The sequence below is a fragment of the Harmonia axyridis genome, chromosome 2 (genome assembly GCF_914767665.1).
Source record: "Harmonia axyridis chromosome 2, icHarAxyr1.1, whole genome shotgun sequence".
Lineage (NCBI taxonomy): Eukaryota > Metazoa > Arthropoda > Insecta > Coleoptera > Coccinellidae > Harmonia > Harmonia axyridis.
Genome location: NC_059502.1, coordinates 36,789,847 through 36,815,778, shown reverse-complemented (window position 1 = coordinate 36,815,778; position 25,932 = coordinate 36,789,847). Strand labels below are relative to the sequence as shown.

Sequence of the window (25,932 nt, the reverse complement as noted above, 5' to 3'; positions counted from 1 at the left end):
AAGCATGATCATAGCTTATTAAATTTTTTTTTTTTTTGAAGCAGTGGGAATCCACAGTGGCGTACCCAGACATAAGCCTTCGGGGAGATGAAGAAAAAAAAAATCAAATTTTTTCTTCTTTTGAAGAGGTTTTCCAAAGAATTTGCTTACTCATAATAAGATTGTGATATATAAGGATGTTAAATATAATGGATATTCCTCCTGGGAGGGGGATATGTCCCCCTTATCTCCCCTCCTTGGATACGCCACTGGGAATCCACATTGACAAACTAGTTCATGAAAAGGCGAGCAGTGTAGCACTCTTACCCACTAAACCTAACCTGCTGCTTGGAATATACGAGTCATAGAGTATTTCATCCCGATTTGAAAGGAGTTAAATGGCGGATTTTGGGATTATCTGTCACTTTTCTTAGGATTTAGAAAAAATATATTGGCTTTGGACGCTTATATCTGGTGGTCGATTCGTCGGAGTTGGGATATTCTCGGAATATTCGATTGGGGTGTGTTTCCGTGTTCACAAGTTTTGAGAGTATTTGCATGAGAAATTTCTTCAATGATGGTAAGTTCGCTTCACGATGGAGTTGGCTATTGCGAACAAATCAGGTCGAGATGGAATTTATTTTGAAGGTCTGTTACTTGTTGAATTTCGTTGTCACGTTGAAATGTAAGTTACGGTGGAACTGACAATAGTTTCGTTCTAGATCAGTTTGTTTTGGACGTACTTGTTGCTGCGAAAACAGGGCAGTGAAGACGATTGACAAGCATAATTTTAGACGCCATAGTCCAGGGTGTTGGTTGAATGTCAGTTTCTCATCCAAGATGATATCAGGTCCATATGTCACGTCCGGTGTGAATACACCGATTTGAAGTAGTTGTCACTATTTATGAGCATTCTCTGCCCATTCGACAGTCGAATGGTTTATCAGAAAAGAATGCCACTTTCCTCTTTTCACGGAGATTTGTCAAACCCTTCGACCACGTCTATACATACATACAGGGTGGCCATTTGAAAACGAAACAGACGAGATTACAGACGAAATAAAGTTTTTCGATAGAAATGCTCGGACAGGTCGAGTTCTGTTTCGAGGGGGACAACTTAAGATGTAGGTTACGGACGCATAGCGCTTCAACCCTTGCTACTACAACCCTCACCCCCAAATTTTGAATAGGGAAGATGGGGTGAGTGATACCTCATTTGAAAGGTATTTTTATACTGATTTCAGCACAGTAATTGTTTTTTCATTTTATGCAATAGTTTTCGAAATATTCTTAACTAAGTATTTGAAAATGAAGTAGTGTTTTCATGGCACTTGTAGTGTTTTGTGAAAAATCGACATTTTGAGCTTCAAAACAACCATGACTGTGGCTTCCTTCCTAACTAACTAACGCATGAATATTTCGAGAACTAATGCATAAAATGAAAAAACAATTACTGTGCTGAAATCAGTATAAAAATACCTTTAAATTGAGGTATCACTCACCCCATCTTCCCTATTCAAAAATTGGGGGTGGGGGTTGTAGCAGCAAGGGTTGAAGCGCTATGCGTCCATAACCTACATCTTAAGTTGTCCCCCTCGAAACAAAAATCGACCTGTCCGAGCATTTCTATCGAAAAACTTTATTTCGTCTGTAATCTCGTCTGTTTCGTTTTCAAATGGCCACCCTGTATATAAGGACGTGATGTTCCCTAGTCCCATGTAAATTAAAATATGACCACTCAGAAGGAAACGAATGCACGCATGAATTGATGAATTCTCAAAAACTTTCGACTCCAATCATTGCTTTTTTCGATTTTTTTTATGTACCTATTTCATGACGATTCCATTGATATATGTAGATTCAATTTCCACAACATGAGGTAAATTGTTCGGAGGTTACATGAAAGTACATATTACCTACAAAAATACCTTTTGGTTCTTCATTAAATCTACAAATCATTTCATTTGAAATTATTGTTAGGCAATAAATCCACTGGCCCCAAAGGAATTTCTGGAAACTTGTAGAACTCTTATGCAACAGAAATGTTCTTGCTTCCTCCAAATGACTTTGAATATGCTACACCTACCCATCACGAAGTTTCAAAGACATAGATAACTTCTTGTATTCATTATAACTCATACAGAGATCTTCTGCCCTGTCTAGAATTCTAGAACTTTCTTGAGACGAGATTTATTCCTATTATTGGAAATTTGTTGATGTAACTCTCCAGATTTCTTCAACAGTAAAAATTATTGATAAGATTATTATTTATTTTGCCTGTGAAACGCAGTTTGTTGGCGTCTCATAAGGAAAACCGAATAGGACTCTTATAGCTTTGTTCTGCAGCAGGGGATATTTGGCGTGGAGGTGGGTGTTCCACAGGGCTCATTTATAGGACCGGCTGCTGTTCATTTTGCACATCCACGATATATTCGAGCTAAAGTGAGATTTGTTCGTCTATGCTGATGACGACACAGCCATAGTATCAACTGAAATAATGTCAACCTTTAGGATGGGGTGCAGGGTTGCTAATTATGTATGATTGGTCTAAACGAGAGATATCAGGTATTCAAAAATTATAATGAGAACGTAGATGTTGAAGTCAACGGTGTACAGCTGAAGAAGGTGAACTTCATTATACAGGGTGTTTCCTAAACATGCGGCAAAAATTCAGGGGGTTGTTCCTTGGACTATTCTAAGAATATTTTGTCCTTCGATGATTTTTGAAAAACCTCTTTGTTTCGAAGATACAGGGCGAACAACATTTTTCATATTTTTAAAATTAATAATAGTTCAAATAAAAATGCGTACCGCACTGTGTTTACTAAGTAGGTACAATTTATTTTTAAATTTGTTTAACAACATTCCAATTACTAAAAACGGCCAGTTTTTTTAATAAAAATTGCTAATACATCACAAAACGAATTCAAATGAAAACCGTGTTTAATCTGTATTCCTTTACCATCTGCACTTATCAATTTTTAGTCAAAAAACTGGCCGTTTTTAGTAATTGGAATGTTGTTAAACAAATTTAAAAATAAATTGTACCTACTTATTAAACACAGTGCGGTACGCATTTTTATTTAAACTATTATTAATTTTAAAAATATGAAAAATGTTGTTCGCCCTGTATCTTCGAAACAAAGAGGTTTTTCAAAAATCATCAAAGGACAAAATATTCTTAGAATAGTCCAAGGAACAACCCCCTGAATTTTTGCCGCATGTTTAGGAAACACCCTGTATTTCTGGGGATGCGAGGTTGTGTTCAATCCCGTTAGGGGGTTGAAGTTGTGGGGGTGAAAAAAGCGGAGAGTTTTTCATCCTCCAATCAGAAATTAACAGGTCTGAGCGATTTTCCACATTTGCATTTTCAAGACGGAAAATCGAGGTTTTTAGTTTTCGTTGACCAACCTGTAGAGTATAATAATAATGTTTAATCAATATAAACATCAAAAATTACAGAGGTATTTATTTCGTGAAATATTTACCTATCTATGCGCTATTATGAATAAAAAAATATCTATTGCATTTAGAAACGTTGACAAAAAGAAAATATATTCTCCTTGATATCTTCAAGCAGGAACCATATAAATTTTACATTAATAATAAAAACAAAATGTAATTTCAGGACGGCGTTGTGCTCCCCATGAGTGAAATGAAGAGGCCCCCGATAATCTACGATGACGATACCTAGCGCTTTCTGCCGGTGGGCGGCGGCACCACCACGTTCAACTCCAACCCTATCAGGAACTGTTGCGGCGGCCCATCGAACCTGCAGCGTCCTGTGAGCAGGGCCGCGACCCTCAACTACAGAACAGTTCCCTCCTGTCCAAACATAGCCCAATCCGCATCTCTGGGTAGAGACAGTGTCTATTTTGAGAGCGTAGCACGCGACAGAGACATTTCAGAGCATGACAGCGGCTATCGGGAGATAGTTGAGGGTCGATATCACTACCTCAAGTCGGGCGCATGCGACGTAGTAAAAAGCGGGATGTCCTGTAACATCCCCGATACGATTCTGTGGAAATTCGACGCCACGGACGATAGTTCCAATAGTCCGGATGTGATCGGAAGGACATTGCCGGACGCGATTATCAGTACGACAACATTGTGATATATTAAGTTATTCATCTAGTGTTGATTTAATTTAGGTAGATAATCCGAATATGGAACTAAAAGACGAAGGACTGATATTTGTACCGAAAAAAATCTTTATTTAACAGTTAAGGGTATTTCGATTCTCAATGTTTTATGAAAATAATAGAAACTTTCACAAAAACCCATGGTATTTTGGTATTTGGGACTCAATTATATCATCCAGCCCAATATCGATTAAGTAACAACCTATCCCATATAAATTGCCGTGTGCTTCGAGGATTTGTTGAACCTGGCAATTCTGCCTGGTCATCATACAGTAAAGGGATATCTAGTAGGAGTAGGATATAGAAAATTATGGAAAGTTATAAAACAACTTGATCAAATTTGAAAAAATTTTATTGATTCAAGGTGTTTTGCTATGGTTTCGATATTTTTTGGAAGTTATCCAATATATTGTAGATTGAATAATGGAACATTGTTAATTTTCCTTTTTATAAATATGTTCAATGATACTGATATTGTAGTGAAAATATGATCCATTTGAAATTACTGAAAGTTTGGTCTACACAACAATAATTACAACCAACAAAAATCAGGAATAATAGTTAATTATTGACAAAATTCTACCTTCCTACTTTTAACGAGGTAAATATTCATTTTCAATAGTTTTTTGGTGGGTACTGTGTGTGTGCAATTTAAAATTCACATTCATCGTCAGATAGTCAGGGCCGTCGCTAGGGAGTAGGTCGTCTAGAGCGGCAAAATTCAAGGGTGGCATTTCGAACTTGATCAACAAAAATCACATGTGTAGAAATTCATAGTACCAAATGAGATTTAATTCAATCAGCAACAACTGGAACGAATACCGACAAATTCAATTAACATCAAAAACCATCAAAGATTCCGCATTATACATTATACTCATAAATATCCAGATGTGGCGTGATACCCTCATAGTGTTGTTTACGAGTTATTGACGCTAAAAAAACACATGTACCCATCAGGTTTGTCGGCGTTCGCTTAACGTTGCCGAATTTTATTGCCACTTGGGGTTCTCGATTATTTTCTTTTAAATCAGAATGTTGGTTCTTCAGAATGGAATGCAGAATATAAGGAAACGATTCCATTTCATCACTTCTAACTGATCCTTCTTAAGAAATATAAGAAATTTTATTATTTCATACCACATTCCATTATTTTAAAATATTCTTTATTTTTTATATCAAATTAACTAGTGTTGGGCATGGGCGCATTCGAATTGAATAATGGTTCATTCGCATCATCCGATCACTCGATAATCTTAAACAAAAAACAAATTTTCAAGCTTTTTCTCAAATCGAACTGAATTAGGAATCTGAAACTGTAGGGTTCTCTCTAGAGGGGCGGCAAATAATGGAGGGCGGCATTATCTACTTTTTCTGGGAAATCTGGATTACTGCAAGAATGAATTTATTATATTTTTTTCATTTAAACGAATTTCACTTATTTTTTATTGAATTTACTAATCTTAAACATCTGAATACCTCAAACATCATTTTGAATTCAAAATAATATAATAGTTCATTCGCAGCATCCTGTTGTTTAATTTAATCATATCAAAGCAAAAATGAAGAAAGGTTCGAGGGTTATATGTAGTCAAAACTCAGCAGAAGGATCTGAAAACTGAATTCAATTAATATATTTTATTATTTATTCATTAGAATTCAGTTGAGCACGTTTATTGTTCATTACATTTCACTTATCCCGAATCATCTATTGAATCAAAATAAAAAATAATTACATTTAAAATACATTTTTTTTCGAGCTTGAAGCGGCGCTGGGCTCCGATTATCCAATATTAATTTTTATCAATTTTTTATGGATCTCTGCCTAGGGCGGCAGTTTGGCTAGCGTCGGCCCTGCAGATAGTACATTGAAAACTGAAGACAGATAAAAAAATTTTTGCTTGATATATGTGACAAACATCTGTTACAACTTATCAAGATTTTCTATCAAGGATGTCGCAATACAAGTAATTAAAGATTTATATTTTAAAAAAGCGTTTTTCTTTATTTTGTTTCGTATTATTATTCGTTATGGTGAAATCTCAAAAAATGATTTCAATCAAATATACCTACTGACAAAGAACTGCAGGGCTAAATCTAATAATTGATTGCAATAATTGATTACGCAGTTAGGTATTGTCATAATAATTTGAATGTTTTTTCTGAATTATGAAATAGTCGATCTTTTCATTATTTCAGGATCCATTTTGAAATAAAAATTTATAAATTATATCTAGATAATAATTTTGTTGAAATAGGTAAGAAGCATAGAAACAATCAGATTGACGGAAGGACACTGCTCTTGTTATAGGAAGTTTTTCTGTGCTCATCAACAGTTGAAATCATAGAAATATTTGGACTCTAAGATAAAAAAAGATTTTTGACCATTTTCTATTATTTATATTTATATTGACAAATCATACGATGTTCGAAATCAGGAAAAATTAAGCTTTGAAAATAATGAGAGAAAAATCAAGTGTTCCCATCTGAAAAAACATAACTTTTGGTCATAGCTTCCTAATTAAAAACTCTGTTAAAACTGGATTCTACGTAAAAAAGTGCCTGTATGATGTTTTAATTTTAGAGCTCTATCATCAGTATTGGCGAAGATATAAATGTTTTTCGATATCACCATTTCTCCATTTTTCGCTCGAAAACAAAAGAAGTTGGTCAAAAATTAATACTACTCTTGCTAGTTTATCAGAAAGAGAGAGTATTAATCAATTACCAAATAGCCTTGTAATCTTGAGATGGGTACATGGTACATCTGAAAATGAAATTCAGTGTGGTTTTTTTATAAATTATAGTCACGGTTGAAAATTATTAGAATTATATTTTTCATCTTATTTTGAAAAATTCTAATATACCATTATCGTAATAGATAAGTTTTTAGTAGTACCTATTATGTAGTTTATAGTAAACTGTTTTTTATATCATAACATGACTGAGTTTTGAAATGTGTATTTTAGCTAAATTTTGTCTCTTGTTATATATGACTTCATTCATTTTAGAGCCCTGAAGGAGATAAGTAATGTATCGAAACGTCTATCGTTTCAAGTTTCCTTTGAATTCTTTTGAGAAATTAATAGATACGAATAAGAAAAATTCGTTGAAGCATCAAAGTTGTTATGAATGATCCTAGAATTTAATATCATTCTAATATCTTCAGAGAAAGCTTATTATTCGAATAAATTCACCCTTAAAATATTAAGTCTTGAATTATGGAGTACATGATAATATTTTTCTAGTATTTGATCTAATTATTCCAATTGTTATTTTATACTCATCATTAATTCCTATACTCATCATATTTTGTTCTGAATAGAACAACATTTTTTTGATTAGATAGGAACCTCACATTTAGTCAAAAAACGGATAATCATTGATTAATAATTATTTCGTGATGATGAGTTAGACTGTTCTTCTGTGTGTAGAATTCATCATTCAATATCCTATACAAACATGTTTGAATCTTTTTATGAAAATTTCTTATTATATTGTATGAATTGAGATCGAGATATCCTAAAAATAATCTTGTTGGTGTTTTATTAGCAAAGCTCCAAGGTTGAGAATGTTGTAATTCCTATGAATGTTGGTCTAGTTGTATAGAGCCATATAAACTCTAGGGAAACTTTCAAGGCTACTTCGTAAATGGTGACTATTCTGAATGATCTATTAAAATACTGAGAGTTTAATGCCTCATAATATATTTTTCCGTTTTATCCTTCAACTGATAGTTAGTCTTATTTATTTTTCTGAAACTTGTGAGCAATACATGGGGGAGTAGTCGCTCAGATGTACTACTTCTCTTATTTTTTCCTCTTTAATTTCAATAAAATCTATTAGTTTTTCCATTTCTATAATTGGATTCAAGGGAACTATTGGAGGTTTTTTCCATTCAGTTTTGCGCCGAGGCAGAAACTTTCTGTGACCAGTTTCTGAAATATTTTTTGGAATATCTTTCAATTCAATACCCTATGCTAATAATTCAAAAATGTAATGATAATCTTTTCACAGTCCAATTTGAACAAACTGAAAAGTAACCTGATTGAATTTTTCTACCTATTATCTTGTTTGACTTGATATGAATTGTTCATTATTCAATGTGTACCTGTCAAAAAGAAATTTTGATAAGGTTTATCTTTTATGAGCGAATACATTATTCTCTTCTGGTGACTCAATTATATATTTACAGTAACTAATGCTTGAACTGAGAACTATTATACCCATAGAATAAAAACTTGCTGAGAAAAAGAAATGACACAATCACAATGATGAAACATAATCTTTTGTCGAACTCTTATGACATCCAAACTACTCAGAAATATCACAGAAAAATGTCAGGAAAAATGCATAATACATTATACCTAAAAGCTCAGCTGAATTCATCTATATAGATGTATTTTCGAATAAAAAAATGGGTTATTATACAGAGGCAATAAGGAATAAGTTAAGTCAGAGTTATTCTTCTTCTTCTTTGAGTGCCGTCTCCTCAACGGAGGTTGGCGACCATCAACTGGAATTCCTCTCTGTCTCGTGCCAAATGGATGATCGTACTGGCCTCTCTTATATCAAACCACTGGCGTAGATTTCGCAGCCAAGAGAATCTTTTACGCCCGACGCCTCTTCGTCCTTCGATCTTTCCCTCAACGATTAGTTGCAGAAAACTGTACTTGCTGTTCCTGAAAATATGGCCGAAATAAGCTGCTTTTCTTCGCTTTACTGTTGTTAAAAGCTCCCGTTCTTTATCCATTCTTTCGAGTACCCTATCATTTGTTACTCGTTCGGTCCATGATATCTTTAGTATCCGTCGGTATAACCACATCTCAAAAGAATCCAAACGTGACATGGTCCGCGCCTTCAGCGTCCACCCCTCAACTCCGTATAACAGTGTGGACAGTACATAGCATTTGGTGGCTCGCCATCGAGTAGTCAAACTCAGATCACGGTTGCAAAGCAATGTCTTGATTTTAAAAAAGGTACTTCTAGTTATTTCTATTCTACTCCTAATTTCTTCATCAGGATCCCATTCGTCATTCAGCCAGCATCCCAGGTATTTAAATCTTCTTACTCTTTCTATTTCCTGATCTTCTATCCGTATCCTGACATGATCAATATTTATTTTAGTGATGACCATAAATTTTGTCTTCTTTATGTTTATCTTGAGACCATACTTAAGACCAGAGTTATTCAGTTAATTCATTTGATTTTAGACTTAGATATCAAATGTTCGATTGACTAATTGAAAAAAATGTGTATTGAAGAGCAGGGGCCTAATATTATTGACCAATATACGCTCCATTCAATCAGTATGATAGTAAGTCACATTTATTGTATCGGACTCTGAATATTTCATTAATCTGTCTACGATAGAATTCATTTGTATAATTATTATATAAGTTATCACTATATTCTTTATGAATACAATGTATTAGGTACTCAGTCCAGGAGTACCCCCTGTATTATCGAATTTGTTGGGTTTTATTGATATTTATTGTTGATAATGGAAGTTGTAAATGAAAATAAAGTAATTTTCAAAGTTGTTATTTATCTTATTCCTAACTTGTAATTTTTACTGAATAAAGGAATTTTATTATTATTATCTGTTGTCTCGAGTAGTTCAGATTCGTATTCAACTGGAGTCTGGAAGTTCCATTCTTATAAAACTATGAGAATAATGACGTTAAGCTTCATTCTCTATTTGTTTTCAGGAAGAAATTATTCCATCAAACTTTCTATAGTGTTGAATATGAATAAAAGGTAAGCATGTTGTATCAAACAAAGAGGGAAAAATATATTGGCCAATAACCCTCAGAGTCGAATATTTTTCGATAACGAAATTTCAACTCTAATATCTTAAGAACGCAGGTTTATGGATTTTTCTTAATCAAAATTTTCAAGTGGTGGAATTTCGTGAAGTATATCTTGGTTTCGTATTTAATACTTTTATGTAAAAAAATAAATGATTTGTTATGATAGAATTGAGTTTTGGAAGTTCGAAATTCAGCGAAAACAGCAGTACATTCGATACTTTTTGTTTTTGACGTTCGACGATTGCGAAAAAAGCATTTGAGCAGACGCCAGGAAAGAAATTATGAAAATTGCGGAATGCAAAAATCATTTCCAATCTCAATTATATTATATTGAATGAAGAGAGAAATTTTGGAGATTGTGCACTGCAAAAATTGGTGTCCGTGAGGTTATCACCCTTTTTTTCGAAAATCAAGAATATTTTTGCATTCATTAGTAACTCGTTAGAAACTATTTGTAACACAAAAATTATTGTTTGTGCCTCAAGGATACTGGTAGAGAAACATCGCATTCCGCTATGGTGCTAACTTCACGTTTTTCTTCGATTTTTCCGATTTTTCCCAAAAAAAAAATTTTGTTTGGAAGTCCATCATTAGTAACTGATTGTAACACAAAAATTTTCGTTTGTAATCCAACCTATAATGAAAAAATGTTAGCACCCACTTTTTCGAAAATTAAAGATTTATTTTCGCATTCGTTAGTAACTGGTTAGTAATTATTTGTAACACAAAAATTTTCGTTTGTACCTCAAGGATACTGGTAGAAAATATCGCATTCCGCTGGGGTGTAACTTCAAGTTTTTCTTCGATTTTTCCAAAAAAAAAAAATTTTTTTAGAAAGTCCATCGTTAGTAACTGTTTGTTACACAAAAATTTTCGTTTGTAACCCAACATTTATATGAAAAAAAATCTCCTAAAATGCGAAGTTAGCACCCACTTTTTCGAAAATCAAGAATTTTTTTTTGCATCCGTTAGTACCTCGTTAGTAGCTATTTGTAACACAAAAATTTCCGTTTGTACCTCAAGGATACTGGTAGAAAACATCGCATTCCGCTTTGGTGCTAACTTCACGTTTTTCTTATCACCTACATCCTCTGAAAATCACAATTTTTTTTCTCCCAATGGGTCTTCGTTACTAAATATTTGTAATTAGAAAATACTACCCCTCCTATGGCAATTTAGCACCCATATTCTTAACAGTTCTCGACTATCTGATACACAAAAATTTTCTTCTCTAGAGGAAACCTGATATCGTACTCGGAGTTACTTTATTTAAGAATTTACATACAGATATTTCCTGTTTAATGAATATTCAAAAGAGCAGTTCGTTATTTTCGACAAAATACATCTTATATTCAGTTGATATATTATATTTTTATCAGTCATTTCATTGGAAGATTTAGCAGGTACACGAAAGAATGAAATACGCGGATATCCCTATACGTGATAAGTCTTTCACTCAATCAATTTTATATTTTTAAGTGGTAGATTTCATTTAGCCGAAACTGGCTTTCAAAAATTGACTATAAAATAACCTATGAATAAAAACTCCCACATGATTTAAATAAAATTTCATTCTCAAAATAAAATTTTGTTGTACTTTACATTATATTCAAATGCTTCTCTCGTGTCGATAAAAAGATGACTGCTGAATATAGTTTCCAATAATACTTCATTAAAATATATATGCGGCAATTATAGTGTTCTTGAAGCGATCCCAGAAACGTACATTCAAATTAGGTATGAGCATATTCAGTAAATTAAATGGTTTCATATATCCGTGCAGAAGTCTTTTCGTGAAAGCATGTCATGCATTTATACTTTTCGATGAGACTATTTAATCCCTGTCCTATTTTTTCGAGAGCAGAAACGATATTGTCCTTGTATTTTTCGCAAAAAATCGAAAAAAAAACGTGAAGTTAGCACCCCAGCGAAATGCGATGATTTCCTACCAGTACGCTTGGGGTACAAACGAAAATTTTTCATTATATGTTGGGTTACAAACGAACATTCTTGTGTTACAAACATTTACTAACTATAGACTTCCAAACTAAAAAATATTATTTGTTCCGAAAAATCAAAAAATCGAAAAAAGCACCCCAGCGGAATGTGATGTTTTTCGACCAGTATCCTTGAGGTACAAACAAAAATTTTTGTGTTACAAATAGTTACTTACGAGTTTCTAACAAATGCAAAAAAAAATCCTAATTTTCGAAAAAGTAGGTGCTAACTTCGCATTCTAGGAGATTTTTTTTCTCATTATTAGTTGGGTTACAAACGAAATTTTTTGTGTTACAAACAGTTACTAACGATGGACTTTCTAACTAATTTTTTTTTTGGAAGAATTTAAAAAATCGAAAAAAAAAGTGAAGTTAACACCCCAGCGGAATGCGATATTTTTCGACCAGTATCCTTGAGGTACAAACGAAAATTTTTGTGTTACAAATAGTAACTACGAGTTACTAACGAATGCAAAAAAAAAGTTCTTGATTTTCGAAAAAGTGGATGCTAACTTCCCGGACACCAAAAATTGTTTCCAATTTCAGTTATATTATTTTGGAAAATGGAAGAAATTTTGAAGATTGTGTAATGCAATAATCGTTTCCAAACTCGATTATATTAGGTATATTGAATGAAGAGAGAAATTTTGCAGATTGTGAAATGCAAAAATTGTTTCCAATCTCAATAATATTATATTGAATGAGGAGAGGAATAAATCTGATGAATTGGAATTGGAGCTTAGAATTGAAATTTGAAATTGGAGATTAGAATTGGAATTTGGAATTGAAGTTTAAAATTAAATACAAATATAAGTGATAGAAATGATAGAAAAGGACATAGAAAATAATAATTCGAAAATGATGGATGTAAGCGTCTGTGCATTAATAACGAGGTGAATAGTTTATTGGCGTGCAGACAAATTTTCAATTTTGGAAAAAGTACCTCCGAATTACTAGTCCAGCATACTAACACTTGATTCTGGGATTAGTGGTTCCTCGTAGTCGGTGAAATTTCAACTTCCTGGGTGGCTTAGTGGTTAGAGCGCTGAACTAGTGATTCGGAGGTTACTTTTTCCAGAATGAAAATTTGTCTGTTCACAGTCGCTCAAATCCATAATTTTCGAATTATTATATTTTGGCTTAAATTGTCCGGTTGGTCAGAAAGATTAAGATACTTGAATCAAAAGCTGAAGTCGCGATAATATGTAGACGATGCTAGATTAGTTATACAATATTGCAACTCATTGTATTCGGCATGACCTCATCGATTATACTTATGATACGTATGCAAATTCAATAATGTTCCGTGTATTAAGTAATCTGATTTACTGACCTGATTACGCGCAATTCAATTAAACTAAGGGGGAACATTTTTCAGAGTTTACCTATTCAGCTCCCCCAGTCCTTCTGAGAAGTGAGAAGCCCTCACTATTCAGGAATAGTGAAGCAATCTCAAACGTTCTTTTGATTTTTCCATCTTTTCTACCACATGCAAGAATTCAGATACGATTGACATCATTGAGGTTGAGTTGAATAGCTTGCTAAACTTCGCTAAACTATAAAGACGTTATTTATTTATTTATCATTCAATTCTTACACATGAGCCAATGAGAACGCGGTAAACTGTTGAAAGGTTGTTAGAACATTTGGCAATGCTGTTTATTTCGAACTCAAGCTCTTCTAGGGATAACAAGATGTTTCGGAATGAATAACTCGCTTTTTATACGATCATAGGCAATGAAACCGCTTTTAGAGAGGAATGCTAAATTGTGGGAAATATCAGTTAGGATCGACTATTATCAGATGGGTTCATTCCTACACAATTTATTTTTGTCAAAATCTTATTCAGTGGAATAATAAAAAAATATCAAAACAGTGGTACGGGAACTTATCACAGAAGAAGCTGTTTACGTTTCTAACTTGGTGTAAGAGGAACGCAGCAACGTTGCCGGAATTATCAAATTCTAGGTGGTATTGAAAAGTATGATTATTATTTGCGAATTTATACAGCAGCACTATACGACGATCGATTATTGTTTTTACGAAATAATTATTTTATCGCTTTAGGAACGTTTTTTTGTATTTTTTTTACGAATAATCTCAATCTATATCAGTGCTAATCACATTTCCATATCGGCCATATAATTAATTTTTTTGCGAAAAAAAGATCCCACTTTTTTTATTCGCAAATTAGGAATGTTCATTTTCTTCCATGTAGATTTCTGTTTAAAGAAATCATGAGAAAACCCCATAAAAATCGGTGATTTTTAAGAATAATAAATCATTCATTATTTCGTTTTGAACTGAGCAGTGTTCCCTCTTAGGGATATTCCTGAATCCTTATATTTATATTTATAATTTGTTTGGATCTATCTAAACTCCTTTCAAAATTCAATAAACAAAGATCCATAACAATTTCTACAACTAACAATTGTTCATATTGTAAAGAAGTTGACATTCCATGCCTGATTGATTACACAGGCCAACAAAATGAAAAAAAAATTTGGTGCCAGAAATCTAACATCTGATTTTAGATGTTTTTAATGTGCTGATTTCAAAAATGCCACCAGATTTTTTCTATCAGCTCTAGTTTTTGAGATACACGTTACAGGTTAAATGATATACAGGGTGGCCACTTTTTCAATGGGATTGTATTGGTAACTTTTAAATCATAAGAGTTAGAAGGTCGGTCAAATGGAGAAAAAGTTGCATGCATAGAAGCATTATCAAGCAGTTCAAACAAATCTAGATTATCAGGGCCGGATTTCGAGATATCATAAGAAAAGTAAATTATGTCATTTTGATTTTTCTTTTTTTCCCACTTTATTTCAAATATTATCAAAAAATGTTACAGGAACTTTTTATTCGACAGTAAATTATCCTCAATTTGACGTATTCAGATTTCGTATCCAACGTTTCGTACTCTCTGGGCCACCCTCAACCTCATTTTTTTCAATACGGACCTGCATATTTTATGACATTTTTCGAAATAACTTTTAACGCTGAATTCAACGATATATCATACAATGTCATTCAAAGTTGATTTTAAGGTGATTTTGACCCTCATCAAAATTTAATGGTGTTTATGTAAGAAAAAACAAGTCTATTAACGATATCAAATTCAATCGAACCCAAATTCAATCGAACCCAGAAAAAAAATCGAGAACTGTGGCCAGTGAATGGAATTTTTCAAAAACTGCTGGTAATAAAATAGTCAAGAGACGCGAATACAATGATTTTAAATTTTAATACCAAGCCTTGCAAAAATTATATCGTAATGATCTCAAAATAAAGTTCGAATTTGTAATTTGTTTCAACGATTCAAATGACAAATACAACAATAGTGATACCTCGCGAGAAAATTGAGAATGTTTTGGAAGGTATTCAAGGAGACCAAACAAGCAAATGTATAAGAAGTATGGGTTCCAGAACCGTAAAGTGCATTTTACAAAATGGTGGACTTTTCGAACACTTACTTCATTAATTTTCATTTACTTTCGAATAATCATTTGATTTTTCTTTCATTAAATGATACTTTCGTTTAATTATTATGAATTGAAATATTCAAATGATTATTATAAAAGAAGAACCAAGAAACCAGTATACTGGTTTCTTGCTTTGATTCTAATATGTTCCATTTAGTTCAAGATGGGTAAGTTGATTTTCTTATCGAAATTTATTGCATATTGCATATTGTTAATTAAACTAAATGAAGGTAATACAGATCCGACCCGAAGAAAATTGGATAAGGGTCAAAATCACCTGAAAATCTACTTTGAATGACATTGTATGATATATCGTTGAATTCAGCGTTAAAAGTTATTTCGAAAAATGTCATAAAATATGCAGGTCCGTATTGAAAAAAATGAGGTTGAGGGTGGCCCAGAGAGTACGAAACGTTGGATACGAAATCTGATTACGTCAAATTGAGGATAATTTACTGTCGAATAAAAAGTTCCTGTAACATTTTTTGATAATATTTGAAATAAAGTGGGAAAAAAAGAAAAATCAAAATGACATAATTTACTTTCCTTATGATATCTCGAAATCCGGCCCTGATAATCTCGATTTGTTTGAACTGCTTGATAATGCTTCTATGCATGCAACTTTTTCTCCATTTGACCGACCTTCTAACTCTTATGGTTTAAAAGTTACCAATACAATCCCATTGAAAAAGTGGCCACCCTGTATAAGAGACCTGAATCTCTCAAAGGAATCCGCTGAATTACTTGTATCCAGATTAAAAGAAAAAAATCTACTTTGTCGAGGTACTTATATTACATTTTATCGTAAAATAGATAAGGATCTGCTGCCTTTTTTCACTCAGGAAAATGACATGGTATTCTGTAACAATATAAAAGGGCTCTTAGAAAAAATGGGTTTGCCTGAATACACTCCAGATGATTGGCGCCTTTTTATTGACAGTTCAAAACGTAGTTTAAAATGTGTTCTTTTACATAACGGTAACAAATATGGCTCAATTCCTATTGGTCATTCTACTACCATGAAGGAAGAATATGAAACAATAGCATTAGTTTTGAGAAAAATTAAATACGAAGAACATGAGTGATCATTTTGTGTTGATTTAAAAATGGTTAACTTCCTCTTTGGACAGCAGAGTGGTTATACAAAATATCCTTGTTTTTTGTGCCTTTGGGACAGCAGAGCTAAAAATGAGCACTGGGTTAACAAAAATTGGCCTTCAAGAGATGTCATGATTCAAGGAATACAAAACGTGATCAACGAACCTTTGGTTTCAAGAGAAAAAATCTTACTTCCGCCCTTGCATATCAAGCTAGGCCTAATGAAGCAATTTGTGAAGGCCTTAAATCGAGATGGAAATTGTTTTGGGTATTTGTCACGTAAATTTCCTGGCATTAGCACGGAAAAACTAAAAGCTGGTATATTTGATCGTCCTCAAATAAGGCAACTTGTTAAAGATCCACAATTCACCACATCAATGAACGAGACCGAATCTAACGCTTGGAGTTCATTTGTTCAAGTAGTACAAAATTTTCTTGGCAATCATAAAGCAGAGAATTACGTAGAATTAGTGGAAACTATGCTTTCAAATTTTAATATTCTCGGCTGTAACATGAGTATAAAAGTTCACTACCTCCACAGCCACCTAGATCGTTTTCCAGAAAACTTAGGTGATTGCAGTGAAGAACAGGGGGAAAGATTCCACCAGGATATTAAAACTATGGAAGATCGTTATCAAGAACGATGGGATAGCCACATGATGGCGGACTACTGCTGGAGCGTTCAGCGAGACTGCCCTAGTAAACTCCATTCTAGAAAATCGTATAAAAGAAAATTTTTATGTGATTAGTGACTAATGTAATTATGTAAATTAAGTTTTTGCAATAAATACTTAAATCCATGTGTCTTTGTTTTTTTTAACTGTCAATAGTAATATTATATATTATAACAGTTATAACGTAAATTATATACACAATTTTTTTAAAAATCTCAAAAACTAGATCTGATAGACAAAATCTGAGAACTTTTTTACATTCTGCATCCAAAAATTACTCAGGAACAGTTAAAAAATCGCAGGCACCAAAATGTGTGTTGGCCTGTGTTATCATCGTACTTGACCAAAATAGGAATGCTGAGTAAGAATTTAATCATTTGGCGCAGATCATAGCTGTTGATAGGATAATGGGAAAAAAGTAAAAAGTAAAAGGTTTCTTAAATAGAAATTTTATTTCAAAAAGACAATCATTCTCTAAATTACACCTGACTATTCACATTTCATCACGGTATCACAACCGTCGATTGACTAGATTAGAGATTACTTCTTCAGAAGGTGCACTTAGGGTGGTTTTGATTTTATTATCATTTCTTAGAGTTCATTGAACTTCGTGTTATTTGGTGTGATAATTTTAAAAGTAAAACATAGTCTCACTCTCGAAGAAAGCTTTCACCAGAGAACAAATCAATTTTAATATATTCGTCTAGTCCAACAAAGCATTTCTGAATTCCATGTTTTCATTATGGAAAGGTTATATTCTGGAACCAAGTAGCATGTTAATTTCTCGATGTGTCTCAAGTGAATTGAAGAAATTAAATCAAATCGTATTTCATGGACCCCTCCGATTTTCAAATCATCATTTTATAAAAATTGGTCCTCTGGGTTAATGTTCATATATTTTCTTGTGCCTGGGCATTCTTTTATCGATGCTTTAGAAATTCTGATTCATAAAATTTTCAGTGATTTTTTATCTTTCCAAAGAACAAAAACTTTTTCAAAAATATAGAAATTCTCATCGCTTCATTTCAGGATTGGACATTCTTTATAATCTCTCTTCATCAAAACATATATAACTATATAGTAATGGTTTGAAAAATTATGGGTATTCATGTTAAATTCAAGGTTTTCTCTGTTTGATTTTTTTGGGATCCTATATTCAAACGTTGAAATGGAAAATTCCTCATCATAATTGAATTGGCCACATTCAAAAGATTATACTTCAGGTTTCTCGAAATGATATATATTTTATACACACTAAACGTCTAAATATTCTGATCTAGATATACCCTGATTGTAATTGATTCATAATAATTTCATAGAATCTAACTCGGGATTGACTCGTGGTCTTCTACCGAGAGATGGAAAAAATAAAAGTTATCTCTAAATTTTGATTATAACATAGGGAAAATATTCATCAACAAAAAACCAATATTTTCGAACCTGTACAATATATTAAATTTTAAGTTTTTTAAGCAAAAATAATCCTTTGTCATTCCTCTTTATACTGGGTGATTTATTAACTCACCGAAAAACGTTACCATGTGAAAGATCATGTTATTTCAACAAAAAAACATAATGGGGAACATATATCCGATTTTAAGTATTTAAGGAAATAAATGACCTCAGAAGTTTCACGCATGTCTATTGTTATAATTTATTAATGAAAATAGTATACTCAGAAACAACCGTAAATACACTTGTCAGTTCATTGTGAGTAGGAATCCTTCGTAAGTAATTCTCGCACTGACGCGAATTCCGTGTTGCAAGTACCCTACTGAGGGGATCTCGGAATCCTTTAGAGCTAGTAAAAAACGACTGCCACATTTCGGGCTCTATTTTTGGGAGAAATAATTTGATGAAAGTCGCAACCTCATGAATTCAACTGTTTTTAAGCTATAAGGGAAAATTGGAGAATGGCGTGAAATGAAAAATTTACATTACTTTTTCATTTACGGTGCTATTATTCTCTATTCTCTATTGCAGTATCGTAATGAGTTCATTACAGTTCTAAAAACAGTGTAATGAACTCATTACAGCATTGTTTTCAGTTAAATTTTTCGTTTTGTGGTTGTCTACACAGACGTCAGACTTCTAATCCTATCAAAATTCAACACACGTCAATTTTTGTCATTATAATATGATTTGGATTTAGTGAAATGATTTGCAACATTATTCGCAATTTCTCTTAATTCTGTTGGTGATTTCGTCGGTCATAATCCACGAATTTAATGCGTAATTATAAATTATTCAAAAATTCAAAACATACGATTCAAATTGAAATTCCGTAATTTGTCAATTTTCGTTACAATCACACCAACTGCCAAGATGCAATATAAAGGTCACAAGGATGTAGGATCTGAATTTTTCATTGAATTTCGACAATATTTCACAAAACTAGACTGAAATATAGAGAAAATACGTCTAATACAATTAGAAAACCAACTGAAAAGTGTATTCACGCTTGCTTTTAAGCATACTTTCTTGTTATTAATAAATCATATCAAGAGAATGAAAAAACCTTTGAAGTAATTTATTTTAAAGACATATGTTCCCATAACGTTTTTTTGTTAGAATTACATGATCTTTCATATGGAAAAGTTTTTCGGTGAGCTAATGAATCACCTTGTATAACTCGCATTATCGAATCCCTGTACTGTCATATTTTTGATTAGTAGAACTGTAATATATTATTGGGTATATATGTATTAGTTCTATGGTTGTTTGGTTAGATCATGCGTAATGGGATGACGCATGATCAGACAGTGTAAGGAGGAGTGACAGTTAATAACTAATAGCGTATTCGACTGACTTCACCAGTGCGAATTAATTCGAATTTTTGTAGTGCCAAATGACATACCTAATTAGTTCGAATTAATTCGAACTGGTGCAGACAGTCGAATACGCTATAATTAACGGTAGCTGAGAAGGGAAGTCCTCAAACTATAAAAGTTATAATATTCAGAATATCAATTAAATATATCAGAATCCAGAAACTTAACACAGCCATTTCTTCTAGTTCGCTGACTAAAACTTCTTCAAAATCACCTCCAGACGTTTTTCCTGAAAGACCAAATCCTAAAAAATACTACCTGATTCTCATAATTCCTGTTTCGCCATTATTCCCGAAATGATATGTTGTAGCCCTTTTTTTATTGTGATGTTTATTCTGAGGTTATTGCAACATCGCATATACTTGAAATATAGAGACGTACGTATAGAGGTATTGTTATCGGAAAGAAAAGTTGAAGTTTGGTAATATAAAGTTCTCGGTTTTGCATTTAGCGTTCTGGTTTCAATTACGGACATTTAACATATAGGTATCAATATACAGTTCATTCGGAGGAACGTTTGCATTGTATAAATCTCATTTTTTTCCATTTTAATCCTCAACCCTTACATCCTCATACAGTGCGGTGCTGTGTGAAAGCAGAGCGCGGTCTATGGGTAAGACTACTGCAATTTATAAAGATATATACTGGTTCAAATAGGGAAAATGCGACATTTTTTGGTTCTTCGAGAATATTTGAACTTGAATTCAAGTTTCTATAGGTTATTATGGGTGATAAGAGTTTGTGATTGCTTCGTTCGATAGGAGTGTAGTAGTAACATAAACTCCTCAGACTAGTTTTACTAAATATAAAATAGTTTTTAGAAATATGGTGAATTGAAAAATATATTTTTGTTTTTGATTATAGTGTCGCTAAAGAACCATATAGAAATCATTTTTTTTTTGGAAGTCGGTGAGTGGGATCTCCAGTATTTCAAGACATCTTAGTTTTACAAGTTTCTTTTAGGACTGCGGATTTTTCTAATGCCTTATTACGAAGACATTAATATTTTCGGGATATCTAGCACTCATCGCCCTCTGTACGATCTGACATTTCAAGTTCAAGTTCAATTTTCTGCAGAATTATTAAAATTTAAATTGACCTTTCTTAAAACGTTTGACTAGCACGGTATTTGTGGTATATGGTCAGAAAATGTGCGAGTGTGATTATACGATCTCTTTTAATTTTTATTCCTCAATCGAACGTTTTATAGAATTAGGAATCTAAAATTCTCTTTTTCTATATTTAGAACTCAAATATGAATGCCCAGGCACAAAGTTAACAAAATTAAGTCATAAATCAACCCTAGGCTTAGTATCGATCACCTGAACATCTCAGATTCTACTTTTCTTTATCTGATATGACAATATTTTTCGATATTTATGGCGCTGCTGTCCTATGTACCCTGTGCAAAATTACTTCTCCCGTGGGCAACGTCGGAATCAGTATCTCAGTCTCACAGCTACATTTCAAAACCCACTGGAATAAGATGGTTAATTTCTTGAGTTCTGTTGTGGAAGCAAATGCGTCATCTGACCATAGATCTTCTTCAGCCTCTAGATATTCTGGTAGAGATTCACTGATATCTTCTGAGGGTGGAATCCCATTGCACAGAAATTCAACCTTCACGGTGGTGCTTAGGCTCGGTTTGCACGTGATGTTGGGAGTAGGACAGCTGCCACAGAATTTTGGACGAAACTTCTTCTTGCTTCTGCATGGGCCAAATCGAATGTAGACAGATGTACTCAATCGGTGAGTAGCTTTGCATTCATGTCCTCTCTGAAAAGTATTGATATCAGATATTGAAACCACTTTGTATTTTTGAAAACAATATGAATATCAATTACACATGAATCAAAAAGACCATTCCATTTATGATTTATTGATTGATATTGGAATGTGAATTAACAATAGCTAGTAATTCTTCGTATCGAAACAGGTCAGGTTCATAGGTTTCCATTTAGTCCCATATTTTTAATTTCTGAATGAGTATACAATGAGAAATGACGTAAAAATACTTGCTTATATGTTTTATAATATTCCAAATAGATATGTATTATAATATGCAATAGACCTATATAATTCATTTCAGACTTATATGTATCTATGTTCAGTGACATAATTTATGACCTTCATTAAAGTAGGATTTGAAGCTTCAACTTCCTTATGTATAATTATATTTAAGTGACTATCATCTGCGAGCACTCCCTCTGAAATGGACTAGAAACTGAAAGCAATATGAATGTACACCGATTGTGAAATGGCTATTGTCACGTTATTCATTATTTTTTTATATTGTAAACTATCAAACGAGTAATTCCACTGAAGAAGAAGATTCACTCCGAAACGTCTAATAAAGTATTTTATATGAAATAAACACCGTCAATTAAACCTGACACATCCAAATAAAGGAAAATCCTATTAAATATATTTATAAACAGCGAATATTATACTCAATAATGTTTCCATCTATAATATTCGCCAAGCCATAATCTACTTGTTTCAGTCACATGACAGTACCAACGATATAACAGCTGATAAAAAATAGGAGTTTGCAAAATTGAAGAATTAACGTCAGCAGATTTATTCGTTATTCCAAGAATATGAGACGTGATAAGTGTGAAATATCATGCAAAATAATTCTCGTCGCCAGGATAAAATCGGAAATTCTAACAAACGCTGCGTGTGCAAATTTCTAGACGTTGATGAAAAATACCCGAGTGAAGTGTAAAAAATCACTTCCGTATCCGCATCCCCTTCCAGCTGCGGACACTCATTATATTCTTCTTCTTGTGTGATGAATGAATCTGAATATTATGATGTAAATTTTGCCAACTCGAACATGAATAATGTGACGTAAAAGTCTCTCACCGAAACGCCCAGTTCATTATTCTGAAACAGAATGAATAATTCACAGATTTAGATCTCTCTCAGGTTTTTCTCAGCTGCCTTCAACAGCGTTATCTATTTGAAAGATCGAAAAATGTTTCACGTCTTTGGGATGTCGCATTACTTGAATGAGACTTCTTCGTTCCGATTTATTCTTGCAAAATAGCACGAAATGGCAATTTTATCCATTCCTAAGCAAAAAGACGCTATTAGCAAATTTTGATGTGAAATAAAGAAACACTGATCATTACGGAAAACAAGTCTATATATGTCCGAAGTCACACGAAGGAAGCCAGAATATTTTGATGATACAAGATTTGTCCAAGTTTCCAGCAATTTGGGGCTAAGGAATTTATTGCCTCGCAGTACTCCCGAATAAACCTAGGTACTTTTGTCTACGAAACCAGGATGTGTCGATTTGGTTGTTTCTAATAGCTATTTTAGTCCACGTTCCGCCGGGTGTCGATTTTTTTAAGTAAATTGGCTGTACTCAATGAAAGTTAATTGGCTACAGCTACGCCCATCATTTACTTTTCAATTATATTTCTTATGATTCGCATATGAAAACAATGAAAAAACTTTCATTGAAACATTTGAATTCAGAAAGAGAAAAAAATAATGATCGGAATGAAACTATAAAAGGAAGAAAATTAAAAATTCTTTGCCGAAATGAACACTTGTAAGGAAAAGATTTCATTGTTTACCGCTATAATGAAAAAGTTCACGCCTCATGTTTCAACCCACAAAAATCTTGGCTTACCGGAATGAAATGAATGAATAGAAAAACAACAAATGACGCCACGAATAAATAACACTAGAGAATCTGTCTACAAAAGATGTGTAATCCGAGCTGCATTTTTTAAATCAATGGATTGTATGTGGATGAAATTGAAAAAATATTTTGTTGTGACAACATAACCCCAAAAAAATGTGTATGCGAGGAAAAAGAAAAGTCACGGTTAGTCAACCTGAATAAAATATACTTAGAAAATTCTATAAACCATGAAATTACAGTTGATGAAGTGGAAAAATCTTCAGAAAACAATCATATGAAGGAACAGCTCGAAACAGCGAATAATTATAAAAATTATTACCAAAACAGCCAAGTAGTGTATCTGAAATTATTACTGAAAGAGAAGGGTAAAATGTTGAAAATAAAAAATCGAATTTTGTGCCACCTATGAAGGAGGATTTGAACCTTACTAATGATTCCTTTCTGTTAACGTTGAATCATAAAAACCTGAGAACTACATATGTGGTAGATACGGAAACTGAAGATAATGTTGAAGAAATTTCAGATGGCAATAGCACGGTTGTCAATCATAAAGAAAATTCCCGGATATTACATTCATCGTTTGGAATTCCATTCGGTTTCCGATTCATCTAGTGCTTATAATTAATTTATTATTATTTCGGACTGGTTTATTCACCTGTGTATCGCGGAAGAAGTGTTTTGACCATATTGTATTTATACGCTTATCTCTGTGTGCGGTTGAACATCTTGTATACCGTTCTCCATTCTGCTTAGGCTGCCATTCCCTTCAAGTTTTCTTCAGGCATGGAACATTTTCAGGAGCTTATTGCTGTTATGAGGGAGGAATTCTCGAGGCAGACTGCTGCTTTGAGAGCTGATTTCGATAATTTCTCTCAGGAAATTAGAAGAAGCCTTAATGAGACGGTCGATAGGATCTCTTCTTTGGAGGGTAGGAGCGAATCTGCAGAAGTTTAGATTCTGTTGCTGAAGCGTTCTTTGAGAAAAAACAACATGATTGTCTCTGGCCTTGCGGTTGGAGATGATATCGAAACCTCATTCGTCCAGAATATGAGGAATCTGCTTAGTGTAGATCTGCCTAGACATGCATTGAATGATATTTATAGATTTAGTAAAGGTAATAAATAAAGGTTGAATTTTCATCCTACCGTTACAAATCTATTGTGATGAAAAATAAGAACAAGCTCAAATCCACAAAAATCTTCATCAATAATGACTTGTGCCCTAAAGATCATCAGAGATTAAAATTGCTGAGAAGGCATCTTCACCACGCTGAATCTAAGCATCTTAATGCCTATATAAAAGATTGGAAGTTGATCATCAATGGAAAGGCTACTCTGCCTGAAGACTTAATAAACAATCCACATGCTGAGATCTTGGATAGCAGGAGCATTGAGCTAAGTGAGGAAGAAAAATCTAAGAGCGCTCCTGATACACCGACTCCAGTTTCTCGATATAAACAACTGGCGGAAAAATAAGAACACGTTGAGGCCGAGGAGGGTGGCAGACTGCAGAAAGAGAACAGGAACTTCGAGAACATATTACAGAACACCGACGACATAACCAGGCAGTTGAGGTCGAAACTCAAACTGGGGACATCTGGGACGGGAGCCATACCAAAGGCTGCTGGCAGGAGGAAAAATTAGTTGAGTTGTTTTTTTTTTCCTTTAAAAATTTTGTTTCAGTTCAATATTTGTCAAACTTTTCACTGAATTTATTTGTTAATTTTCATTGACATATTTAATTATTTAATTCTTTTTTGTTCTCCTAATTCGTTTCTCTCCGCATAATGATTGTTGCTCACTTGAATGCAAGATCTTTATTCTCAAAAATGGGGGATTTTGCTGAGATTGTAGATTCTGGCAATTTGGACGTTGTCGGCATTACAGAGAGCTGATTCGACGATAGCATGGATTCGGCTGATATTTCTACTGACTTTATCAAACCCTTTGTCTGAATGTTTTTCCTCCTATGGATTCGAGCAAATTATCCAGGAGGCCACAAGGGTTACACATAGATCGAGTACGCTGTTGGATCCAATTTTTGTGAAGTGTCCGGCCAACATTGTGGGGGCAAGTGGAGTAAAGAACGTGTGTCACATAAGTGATCATTGCTTGGTGTTCTGTGAGTCCAACTCACCTAGATACAGGAGAGAGCAAAAGTATATTAATTATAGGGATTTTGATGGTTTTGATCGTGACGCTTTCCTTTCTGACTTGAGATCAGAGCGGTAGCACAAATTCATCCGCGAACCC

General features: G+C 33.4%; 2 protein-coding genes across 5 annotated transcripts in view; one reads left to right on the top strand and one right to left on the bottom strand.

Annotated features, from left to right (window-relative positions):
* Positions 1-3,746, top strand: part of LOC123672345 (glutamate receptor ionotropic, kainate 2) — a 730,109-nt gene extending 726,363 nt beyond the window's left edge. For all 3 annotated transcript variants that reach the window (XM_045606425.1, XM_045606423.1, XM_045606424.1), the window contains one exon: positions 3,608-3,746. In XM_045606425.1, coding sequence (XP_045462381.1) covers positions 3,608-3,673 — 66 coding nt within the window. In that variant the 3' untranslated portion in view covers positions 3,674-3,746. The remainder of the gene's footprint in view (positions 1-3,607) is intronic.
* A 15,711-nt stretch (positions 3,747-19,457) lies between these two features.
* The window catches only part of LOC123673455 (CCN family member 2), an 84,473-nt gene continuing 77,998 nt past the window's right edge, over positions 19,458-25,932 (bottom strand). For both annotated transcript variants that reach the window (XM_045607941.1, XM_045607942.1), the window contains exon 7: positions 19,458-21,795. In XM_045607941.1, coding sequence (XP_045463897.1) covers positions 21,397-21,795 — 399 coding nt within the window. In that variant the 3' untranslated portion in view covers positions 19,458-21,396. The remainder of the gene's footprint in view (positions 21,796-25,932) is intronic.